Source organism: Carex rostrata, chromosome 29 (assembly GCF_964058835.1).
Source record: "Carex rostrata chromosome 29, lpCarRost1.2, whole genome shotgun sequence".
In the NCBI taxonomy this organism is placed as follows: Eukaryota; Viridiplantae; Streptophyta; class Magnoliopsida; order Poales; family Cyperaceae; genus Carex; species Carex rostrata.
Genome location: NC_135946.1, coordinates 3,875,125 through 3,886,410, shown reverse-complemented (window position 1 = coordinate 3,886,410; position 11,286 = coordinate 3,875,125). Strand labels below are relative to the sequence as shown.

General features: G+C 35.6%; 2 protein-coding genes across 2 annotated transcripts; both read left to right on the top strand.

Moving 5' to 3' along the window:
- The first annotated feature begins 4,660 nt into the window (after positions 1 to 4,660).
- Positions 4,661 to 8,686, top strand: LOC144546221 (D-3-phosphoglycerate dehydrogenase 1, chloroplastic-like). Its single transcript, XM_078294765.1, has 7 exons — positions 4,661 to 5,017; positions 5,493 to 5,712; positions 6,185 to 6,561; positions 6,689 to 6,799; positions 7,109 to 7,204; positions 7,535 to 7,840; positions 8,194 to 8,686. The coding sequence occupies exons 1-7, from the start codon at positions 4,721 to 4,723 to the stop codon at positions 8,557 to 8,559; spliced, it is 1,773 nt and encodes a 590-aa protein (XP_078150891.1). The 5' UTR covers positions 4,661 to 4,720; the 3' UTR covers positions 8,560 to 8,686.
- A 1,202-nt stretch (positions 8,687 to 9,888) lies between these two features.
- LOC144546168 (uncharacterized) lies at positions 9,889 to 11,028 on the top strand. Its single transcript, XM_078294692.1, has one exon. The coding sequence runs from the start codon at positions 9,889 to 9,891 to the stop codon at positions 11,026 to 11,028; it is 1,140 nt and encodes a 379-aa protein (XP_078150818.1).
- Positions 11,029 to 11,286: the final 258 nt, after the last annotated feature.

The window sequence follows — 11,286 nt, the reverse complement described above, 5'->3', positions numbered from 1 at the left end:
AAAAAAATTACTATTTTTTTAGATAATTAAAAAAATCATTGCTTTTAAATGGTCGATAATTTTTAAATCAAGTCATTTTTTACTATCTAATATTTTTATAAAAAATTTAAAAATATAATTTGATCAACATGTATATTTTCATATGAAGATAATATTAAACTGCTCAGATAAACTATTTGAACTTTAAAACAAAAATATGAGTTCACAATACAGCTCAATACGTAATATGAATATTATCATATTCTAACTATTTTCTAAATCTCCCTTTCAAGTTTGCATAAATAGAAAATCAATCTTTCATTTAGCTAAAAAATAATGTCCGAAAAAATTACAGATTCAATTTCAATGATTTTTTTTTTGTGAATATTAAACACTTGGTTAATTAACACCTAACCTTTATTAAAAAAAATCTCACAAATTTAAGTGCAAATAATTTTAATTCTGTCTAGCTGTTCGTCGTAATCCTGTTTTTTTTTTTAATATATTTATATATTTTTAAGCAGATGCGAGGTCAAAATAGAAAAGGTACATCTTAACTTGAAGCCATCAAAGCGTCAAATAATGGTAATGGGGTTGTTCTTGACTCTTATATATTAGGCAGATAGCACCAAAATAAACTTAGAAAAGAGGGGACCATTCTTTGTTTTGGGGGCAACTTAGTAAAAAAAAAAAAATATATTTTATATTAATATCCAGAAAAATAAATAAATTTCAAATTCTACCAACTTCTGCACATGATTTCAAAAATAGCTCAAACCGGATCAAAATCTCACTGGTTTGAGATCTCCTTTCCGGTTAAAAAAACACAAAAACACAAGAACCGGTGAGGTTTTTACCAGTCTTATGGCTTGGAACCGGTTAGAAAATAACCGGAAAGGAGATCTCAAACCGGTGAGATTTTGACCGGTTTGGGCAATTTTTGAAATCATGCGCAAAAATGGGTAAAATTTGAATTTTTTTTTTTGAATATTAATAAAAATTTCGGAAAAAAAAATACTAATCTATGTTGTCAAGGGTTATATTTCCATATTTCAACACAATGACATCTATGGTTCATTTTTTTTATAGATATATAGAATTATTTAAATTCTTATTTTATCAACAAAATACAGAGACTTTGACCCTATTTTATTTTAAAAAAAAGACAAATAAATATTGGAGTTGAACATACGCAAGATAAAATAAAACAATGTAGTCTAAATAACAAATAACACTATTAAAATTTGAATTCCAATTATTTGATTATTTATAAAAAGAAAAAAAAACTACCAATGTTGTAAAAAACATCCGTTTAGGCCGATTAACCGGCCATACTTAGTCGTTGGCGGTGACCAAATTGTCATGAATTTTTTCAACTAATTGATCGATTATTTCTGATTAATCGCTTAGCAATACACTGTTCGTCTGATGACCGCATATCGTTATTTACAACACTAACCTATACCGTATTTTTTTTTTAAATATATGTAAGAGGAAAATAAAAATCTCTTATTTAAACATGTCAAAATTATTAAACTAATAACCATGCAAACAGACAAATCTACCCCCAAATTGTAATAAAATTACCTCATTGTTTCATACAAAAGTTTTTTTTTTCTTTTCTTTAATTATGACAGAGATGGTATACCTTTCTACGCATCTGTTCACCTACCACACCATTCACCTAGAAAGAATCCAACCAATCACATTTTCTCCAGTTTCTTCTTTTAAAAAAAAAAAATTTGAAGAAACGGGTCGCTTGCTCACTCACTGACTCAAGAGTCAAGAGACAAGAGAACCGTATCATACGTGCCGCCTTTTAATACCAAGATCCATTTCTAAGATTCTCTACGGAAATTACTCTGTATAATAAGTAGGACAGTCTCCTGTACTGGGATTTCTATTGAAAATTTCACCCGCTACACAAATAAAGGTACACTCTTAGCCTCAGAAATTTGATGTCGAAATCAATAAGGGAAAAGCGAAAACAATGGATCCTATGCTTTCCTACTCTGTCGCTTCTCTCTAAGGGCGTGTTCGGCAGATGGACGGGAATAGGAATAGAAATGGGATTGCAAAATTTTTGAACTAAATTTTACTGTTCACGTGGGAAAAAAAAAATTCAATCTAGGTGAATTTTTTTTTTCCCACGTGAACAGTAAAATCCGAACACGCCCTAAATGACAGAGCCATATGACTTCACGCAGCGCACCAGTTATATACTTCTTCATTTTATCTTTATTGGACATGCGCTGTGTAAAGCCAAATAGTTCTGTCAATAGTTTCACCCCTCTTGCTCAGTCGACTCCACATCCTCTGCATTGACGCATCGTTTGTATTTATATTAACATCGTCCGATCAGAATACAAATTACAGAGAAACAGTGTTGTTGGAATTTTAGAATAATAATTAGTTGAGACTATATAATATCTTTTTAAAATAATAATTAGTAGACATAATATAATTAGTGGGGATTATAATATATTATTTTTCTATGTGCAAGTATTGTAGTACGGATACTATAACAAGAGTACAGTACAGGTAATATAACGTGAGTACTGAAATAATTATTCTAAAAAAAAATTAATTAGAAATGTGAAAAGAATAAAAGCGTACCATGTAACTAAAAGTGTCTATCTAGTTTAAGATATTGTGTCGGATGAGGTAATCACTGATTTCACAAGTATGTTTTTGGATTGTTTGTAACTCATGCCAAATATTATTATGTACAGTGTTTTAAATAGCTAGCTATAGCGAAGCTATAGTATTTTTTAACTTAAAATTTAATTAGAGCATGTTCGGCGAACGGAAGGGAAAGGGAATGTCCATGGGATTGCAAAAATTTTAAACTGATTTTTACTGTTCACGTGGGAAAATAAAAATTCACTATGAGTGAATTTTTTTTTTCCACGTAAATAGTAAAATTTTTACTACAGCCGAACAGGGCTTTATCAGCCGTTTTCGCCGCTATATTGTTTTTTGAGTCTTTCCGTGATGACATAATAATTGGTATTTAGAACCTTAGTTGTTAGTACTAATTAGCATAGTGACAAGACTCGCGAATTATTCGCAAATAATTCGGATTTGAACTGTTGCTGAAGCAATCCACGTATTATTCTATTTTACGAACTTTTCTCGAATTATTCGCGAATAACTTGTGAATTTTATGATTTTTTCCCAAATTTTACGAATTATTCGCAATTTTTTTTACAAACTTTTCGTGATTTTTTTTTCTTTTTGCTCTCACGTGGGAATTTTTTTTTGCTCTCAATATATAATTTTGAATTATTTTTAAACTATTCTCGAATCACAATTTTTAATCCAACAAACCTTTTTTCAAATCATTAAATTGTCACTATGCTAATAATTGTAGCAAAGTTCAAATTTACAGATAAATAGAGATCTCCAATATTTATTTGAGCATAAACAATCGTCTACCGTAATTCAAATTGTGAGTTACTCAAGAATGAATTCCAACTGTTAATTCTAAATTAATATAAATCTTAATTAAAATTGGCCTATGAATTTCTAAATTGATCTGAATTGGCCAAGATCCTAAATCGAATGGTTCAAATTTCAAATTCAAGTTTTATAGCACTGTAGAAGATACAGACACCGTTCCATAGACAATTGCTCTTATTTCTTCGGAAATAAATCTGCTGCAATTCTTTGGGATCGCAGGGACCCTGCAATTCCATCTCACTATCTATTTTGTGAAATATACGAATCTTAAAAGAAATTATTTTCTTTGCACGAATCTCAAAATAAATAAAAGGGCAGATGTGGAATTGCAAATCACAGCAGATTTATTTCCTATTTCTCCCGTTAAGATACTACTACACTGATGGCCATAGAGTTGTTACTTCATGTAGATCAGATCAGATCAGATCATGCACCTGCCGCCTTTTCTAGGTTCAGATCTTGCACCTGTCGCCTTTTCTAGGATCAGATCATAGAGTTGTTACCATGCACCTTACCTACGGGTTTATACTAAAAAAAAAAACCATGCACCTGCCGCCTTTTCATACGAATTCGTATCCTCTGAGATCTCAAACTTTGCGTGACTGTATGGAAAATCCCAACCGTTTAAATACGCTCTGCACGAATCTCTGAATATAATACTCGTGCATTATTTTGTTTTCAGCATGAACTTTCTGCGGTAATACTCGTGCATTATTTTGTGTAGCGGGTGAAATATCCAACAAAATCCCAGTACAGGTCTACAGGAGACTGTCCTACTTATTAATTATTATACATAGTAATCTCCGTAGAGAATCCTAGAAAAATGGATCTTGGTATGAAAACACTGGAGAAGGGAATGATCCATCCAATGGATCCTCCACTTTCCTACTCTCTCTCGCTTCTTTCTAAATGACAGAGCTTTTTGACTTCACGCAGCGCACCAGTCAATGCTTCTTCATTTTATCTCTATTGGACTTGAGCTGTGTAAAGCCAAATAATTCTGTCAATAGTTTCGCCCCTCTTTCTTAGTCGAGTCCACATCCTCTGCATTAACGCACTGTTTATATTTATATCCAGATCGTCCGATCAGAATACAAACCTGTAATAGTTGTCCGGATTAAATCAGACGGTTACCATCTGATCTCAAAATTCGAGTTAACTCAGAGGATACGAATTCATCTCCTCCCTTTATATATATATACTACCACCTCACTCTCTCTTGCTCTAAAACCTTTCACCAACACCCGATTCAATTCTCTCTCTTCTCTAAACCCCTCTAATGGCGGCTACCACTTCGCAATCGCATCTCCTCCGCCCTACCCTCCCTTCGCTTCGCCTCCGTTGCCCCTCCTCTCTCCACTCCATCTCACTCCGCCGTACCAATGGCACCGATCGGATCTCATCTCTTCGCGCCGTTTCGAAACCCACCATTTTAGTGGCTGAGAAACTCGGTGCCGCTGGATTGGAGCTCCTAAAGGAGTTTGGAAATGTCGATTGCTCCTATAACATGTCTCCCGAGGAACTCTGTGCCAAGGTCCCGCTCTGTGATGCTCTCATCGTGCGTAGTGGCACAAAGGTCCCAGCTTTTCTCTCATTTTTGTTTCTTTTATGTTGAATTTGTGTTACATTTTGTTGGTACGCCCAAATCTCACCATTAACCAATAAATTTGTACTTGATCGAGAAAAGTGAGCATTCAATTTCGCCAAAGAATTTCATAGTTGATTTGATTTTGTTCTGAGCATTTTTTAACCTTTTCAAAGCACCATCGTTCGTTTAGAAATGGATTATATTCAGAAATGGTACCATTGCAGATGATTATTTCGTATTGTATAGAAGTAGATATTAGTGAAATAATGGACAATTCTTGGAACATTGAACCTTTTTTTTGTTCGTCAAAACATTGTATTACTTATTCAGAAATGGTAACAATTAATTGTCTTTTGAGCACAAAATTGGCTTGTTACCTTGATCCCTATTTTTCATTTTATAATTATGTATTATTACGCTTATGAGTTATGAATTGAACCATTTCTTTTTTCATCAATGGCAGGTGAACAGAACAGTATTTGAGTCGTCAGCAGGGAGGCTACGCGTGGTTGGCCGTGCAGGAGTGGGCATAGACAATGTGGACCTGTCAGCAGCCACAGAGCATGGATGCCTTGTGGTTAATGCTCCTACGGCCAATACCGTGGCTGCAGCTGAGCATGGCATCGCTCTCATTGCTGCCATGGCTCGCAACGTTGCTCAGGCTGATGCTGCTCTCAAGGCCGGTAAGCACTTCCCCCCTCCCTCCTCTAGAAAAAAAAGGAGTAATTTCATGTATACTTCTCAAAAACATCAAAATTATGTATCCCTTCCCCCCTCTCTATAGTTTATAATATCATATTTACACTTTTAAATTTAAAAAACTTACAAATTTACCTATTCAATGGCCTTTTCTATTAAAACTCATTTTAAATTTATAAAATACCCATTTTACCCTTTATTAAAAAAAAAGTAGTTTGTTTAAGAAAAATACCAGTCTTCTAATTGATTTGTTTTTGAGGTAAATGTTTAGCATCACATTATAACAGTATAAGAAGTTGTCCAATATACGCCCCTTATAAGTTCGGCTGGTTAAATTTTGCATTTTATTGGAGAATTGAAAAGATTTTAGGGTATGTACCTCATTACCGGTTGATATGAGATGTTTCCTTTTTAATGCAATAGTTTTACTGTTTATTTTGTAAATTATTTGTCTAGGAAAATGGATGAGGAGCAAATATGTGGGTGTATCACTTGTTGGCAAAACCTTGGCCATAGTTGGATTTGGCAAGGTCGGGTCTGAGGTGGCCCGGCGGGCCAAGGGCCTTGGCATGCATGTCGTGGCCCATGACCCGTACGCCTCTGCTGCCCGGGCCAGTGCTATTGGTATTGACCTTGTCTCCTTTGAGGAGGCAATCTCAACGGCTGATTTCATCTCTCTGCACATGCCTTTGACACCTTCAACCGACAAAATGTTAAATGATGAGACATTTGCCAAGATGAAGAAAGGGGTTAGAATTGTAAATGTGGCACGTGGTGGGGTCATTGACGAAGAAGCTTTGGTTCGTGCTCTTGATTCTGGCATTGTTGCTCAGGTAAGACATGGTACTGGTACAACATAGGAAAGCAGAATTGAGTTGCTTACTAGAATAAATTTTATATTACCTTTATAATTTTATTTAATAACATTATTTTAGTTGTAATATTTGTTTACCTATACAGGCTGCTCTTGATGTGTTTACAAAAGAGCCTCCGGCCGCTGATAGTAAATTGGTGTTGCATGAGAATGTCACTGTTACCCCTCACCTAGGTGCTAGCACAGTCGAAGCTCAGGTAAATTAACTTGTACTAGTGCAAAATATTTAAATATACCCTTACAAAGCATAGAAAATGCCATATGCAAACCTGATTATCATTTAAGTATCCTTTATACTGTTTTGGCCTCCTTTACTTTTGAGTGATGCTAAAAGAAGCCACTTTTTGTTATTGAGGATGAAAAAACGGTAATTTTGGTATCAAAAGTAAAATGGGAACCACGGTGTATGTAACAATTTACTGTGTTGCAGACTTCAATTATCGCTTCCAAATATTGAATTTATAAATACTAATTATTGACATGCTTTTTAATTTCTTGTTTTACAGGAAGGAGTTGCAATAGAAATAGCAGAAGCAGTTGTTGGAGCCTTGAAAGGAGAACTTTCTGCTACTGCTGTTAATGCACCCATGGTTTCTGCTGAGGTTTGTAATTTTTCCCCGTTTAATAAAGGGTAAAATGGGTATTTTATAAATTTAAAATGAATTTTAATAGAAAAAACAATAAAAGGGTAAATTTGTGAGGTTTTGAAATTTAGAAAGGTAACTATGATATTATGAATTTTATAGAGGGGAAATACATAATATTGAAACTTTTTAGGGGTGTACATGAAATTCCCCCTTTGTAATTAAGCTGGGAGTCAGCTTTATTTCACCCATGGCTATTGCTGTAATTGAATGTTATTATAAATCAAATCTATAAAAAATGCACCTTATCTTTGATGTGGTTTCATTTGTTTATTATTAATTTTTTAGGTGCTTTTGGAGCTGGCGCCATATGTGGAGCTTGCAGAGAAATTGGCTCGGTTGGCAGTACAACTAGTAGCAGGTGGAGGCGGCGTGAAATCAGTGAAAGTGACTTATGCATCTGCACGGAGCACGGATGATCTTGATACACGGGTCCTACGTGCCATGATCACGAAGGGTCTTATCGAGCCTATCTCCAGTGTTTTTGTGAACTTGGTCAATGCTGACTTCACTGCCAAACAGCGTGGGGTCCGCATCACTGAGGAGCGGGTCCAGATGGATGGCACTTCTGAGAGCCCCATAGAGTACATTCAGGTATCATCTATGTATTTATAGTATCAGCACTTACATATAGACAGTGCGGTAATCCTTCGTTTCCAGTATAGTGAAACTATTCAGTTCAAGTGATTTTCTTCCTATCTATAAAATATAGTAAATTAAATTCTAAAAAAATATAAAATTTTGTCCGCAAAAACATTTCCATATGAAGATCATGTTAAACGGTTCAGATCAACCATTTGAAGTTAAAAATGGAGATATGAGTTCATAGCGTGTGCTGTTGTGTTATATGCATATTACCAGAAGCTCACTCTAATTATAATATGTGCAATTTTCTATGCCTGTAAATAACAGTAATTGGTTTACTGATGCATCTTCTGTGCTTACAGGTACAAATAGCACAGGTGAACTCCAAGTTCCCCAGTGCAGAAACCGAGACCGGCGAAATCAGTGTCGCTGGTCGTGTAAAAGACGGCATCCCACACCTGACTCAAGTTGGTTCATTCCAAGTAGACGTGAGTCTCGAGGGTAGCATCATCCTCTGCCGTCAGGTTGATCAACCCGGCATGATCGGTGCTGTCGGGAGCGTTCTTGGTGAACAGAACGTCAATGTGAGCTTCATGAGTGTCGGCAGGAGCGCGCCACGTAAGCATGCTGTCATGGCGATTGGAGTCGATGAGGAACCTTCGAAGGAAACCTTGACTAAGATCGGCGAGATTCCAGCCATTGAGGAATTTGTGTTTCTTAAGCTCTGATTAATTAGAGGGTTTATTTATTTTTCATTTTTTTTTTTTGGGTATTTTAAGTGATGATTGGTGATAAAATTTTGATGGTGTTTTCTGATTCTGTTCCCTTATCTGAATTGTGATTGTTTTGGGATAATACTGTTAGCGTTTGACATATGATTAGAATAAGTCAAAACAAAATTAGCTCTTCATTGCATTTATCAAGGGTTGGTTCTTAATTTTGTTCCAATTTGAATTGAGCACCAATCAAATATGTTGTTCTCTTTCTAATGAGATAAAATACCCATTAGTGGATGAATTAATCGACCGTACTTTTTGTTTTTGATAATGTAAGGAAGAAAATCTCAGCTGAGCTTTCAAGTACCAAAAACAAAGTTTGATAATCTAAATAAGAAATATAATATATGCAAGGGCCAAGGTGTAAGAAAAATAGAAAATACGCCGCTCCAATAAAGAAGAAAAACCCCTTCATCATTTAGCCTTTTCAATCAGCTGTAAGCACTAAGCAATACTAGTCTCATCCAGCTATTTTGCCTCATTTACTTGTTTACTATTTCTTTCACTTGGTTTTTCTGTGGCATTCTTCCATGTAACAGCCCATGCTGCTATAGTCATTCCATTTCCATACCATTTCTCATTCAATTTTAAATGATAGTAAATGATTGAATCACCATTCATTAAGTGATAAATTGTTTAGCTTTAAAATGAAAATTTTGAATTATGAATAAAATTAAGGTACTTACTCCAGCTATTTTGATCATTCATAAAAACACACAACCAAATTACATTTATAGTATATTCCGATGCCATTTGGTACTTGTGTAAGAAACATTTATAGTTTCTTTTACACAAGTATAATTTCATACAGAGATTATGTAGAATAATTCAGACCGATTAACAATATTGATCTGTAGTAAGGACCAATATGTTATATGCATAATACATCATCATCTATTCTTTTAATAAAGAGACGCAAATTTATTTTTCATAAATATTTGAAAATGTCAATTTTAACGCAAATACTATGTAACAAAAAAATAATAAAAATATAACTTGTCCCAAACTATCACCTAACTTGAGTTGCACTATAGAAGCAGATAGAAAGAGCACCACATAAGAATAAAGTAAGCAATACCAACACAATCATCAATTGCACCATAAACCCCCCACTAATCACTCTTTTTCAACATTGCCTACGTGCCTACCCCACATCACAAATAAAATAAATAATTAAATAAATAATCCCCAAAACCAGTCTCAGTCCCAGTACCAGTCTCAGTACCAGCTCTCCTTCTCTCACAATCTGAAACCAAACAAAAAAAACAAATGCAAAAGCAAATGAAAATCTTGCTCTCCATCCTCATCTCTCTTCTCCCAATCCTCACCACCTCTCTCACTCTCTCTTCCGACATTGCCGCACTCGCCGACTTCAAATCCGCCATAACAAACCCGAGACAGTATTCATGTCTCTTCAAATGGAACTTTGCGTCCTCCGATCCATGTGAATTCCCTTGCGGCATCTCATGCACCACCCGATCAACTACAAATTTACACTCGCGCATCACCGCCATAACACTCGACCCGGCAGGCTACTCGGGCCGTCTCCCAGCTTCTTTTTCCAACCTCACTGCTCTTGAACACCTCGACCTCTCCGGCAATGCATTCTATGGCCGAATTCCGCGATCGCTATTTACGCTTCCATCCCTCAAAACTCTTGTTCTCGCATCAAACTCCTTTGCCGGTCCTATACCCATGTTGGTTGCTAAATCGTCCTCGCTTCAGAAACTTGATCTCTCGCGTAATTTACTAGCCGGGTTGGTACCGCAATCTCTTGGCTCTCTTTCAAGTCTTACAACTCTAGACTTGAGTTATAATCGGCTAACCGGGTCCATACCGGGCACATTACCACCAAATCTAGTGGAATTGGCACTAAGGGGGAATTCCATTAATGGGTTCTTAAAACAATCCGCTTTTGCGCCATTACGGTCGATTCAAGTGATAGAACTAGCTGGAAACCGGTTAGTGGGCAAATTGGAAAGTTGGTTGTTTCTATTGCCTTCATTACAACAAATGGACTTGTCAAATAACAGCTTTACGGGATTAGCGGTACAGTCCCCGCCAGTAAACGGTAACAACCAGTTAGTTGCTATAGATCTTGGGTTCAATCATATCCAAGGAACTCTACCGGTGCAATTGGCGCAATTCAGTTCTCTGGTATCGGTTTCTTTACGGCACAATTCGCTAACTGGTCACGTACCAGCCGAGTATTGCACAGCCAAAGAAGGTGTCGGTTTCAGGAGGTTATTTCTTGATGGGAATTTCTTGAATGGTGAGGTGCCCAAGGGCTTTTTTGAAAATGAAAATTTTGTGGGGAGCTTCGGAGATAATTGCTTGGAAGGATGCCCTTCTTCCATGGCAATTTGTTCCCCAGCACAGAAGCCTCAGTCGGTTTGTAAGAAGCAACAGCACACAATTTAATTTTTGGTTTTGGTTTGTAATTTTTTATCAAGTTTAATTTTTGTGGATATTTGTATTGTTAAACCAGTTTCAAATATTCTAAATAGAAATAAAGCTTGAGTTGGCTTATGTTTATATATTTTCTCTTTTCTAGGTACTACTTAACACCTTTTCAATACAGGTGAAATATTATTCACAGGTAGTACTGGTCAAGTTGAATAATTTTCATAGCTTAATTTTTTTTTTTCCTGATGTATAATGTTAGTTTATACTTTGTTA

What these genes read in the sequence shown, in the direction of transcription:
- LOC144546221 (XM_078294765.1), top strand. Translation starts at nt 4,721, where the DNA reads ATGGCGGCTACCACTTCGCAATCGCATCTCCTCCGCCCTACCCTCCCT. An exon ending in ATTCTGGCATTGTTGCTCAG is followed by an intron (nt 6,562 to 6,688) that starts GTAAGACATGGT and finishes TTACCTATACAG; the next exon opens with GCTGCTCTTGATGTGTTTAC. An exon ending in GCCCCATAGAGTACATTCAG is followed by an intron (nt 7,841 to 8,193) that starts GTATCATCTATG and finishes CTGTGCTTACAG; the next exon opens with GTACAAATAGCACAGGTGAA.
- LOC144546168 (XM_078294692.1), top strand. Translation starts at nt 9,889, where the DNA reads ATGAAAATCTTGCTCTCCATCCTCATCTCTCTTCTCCCAATCCTCACC.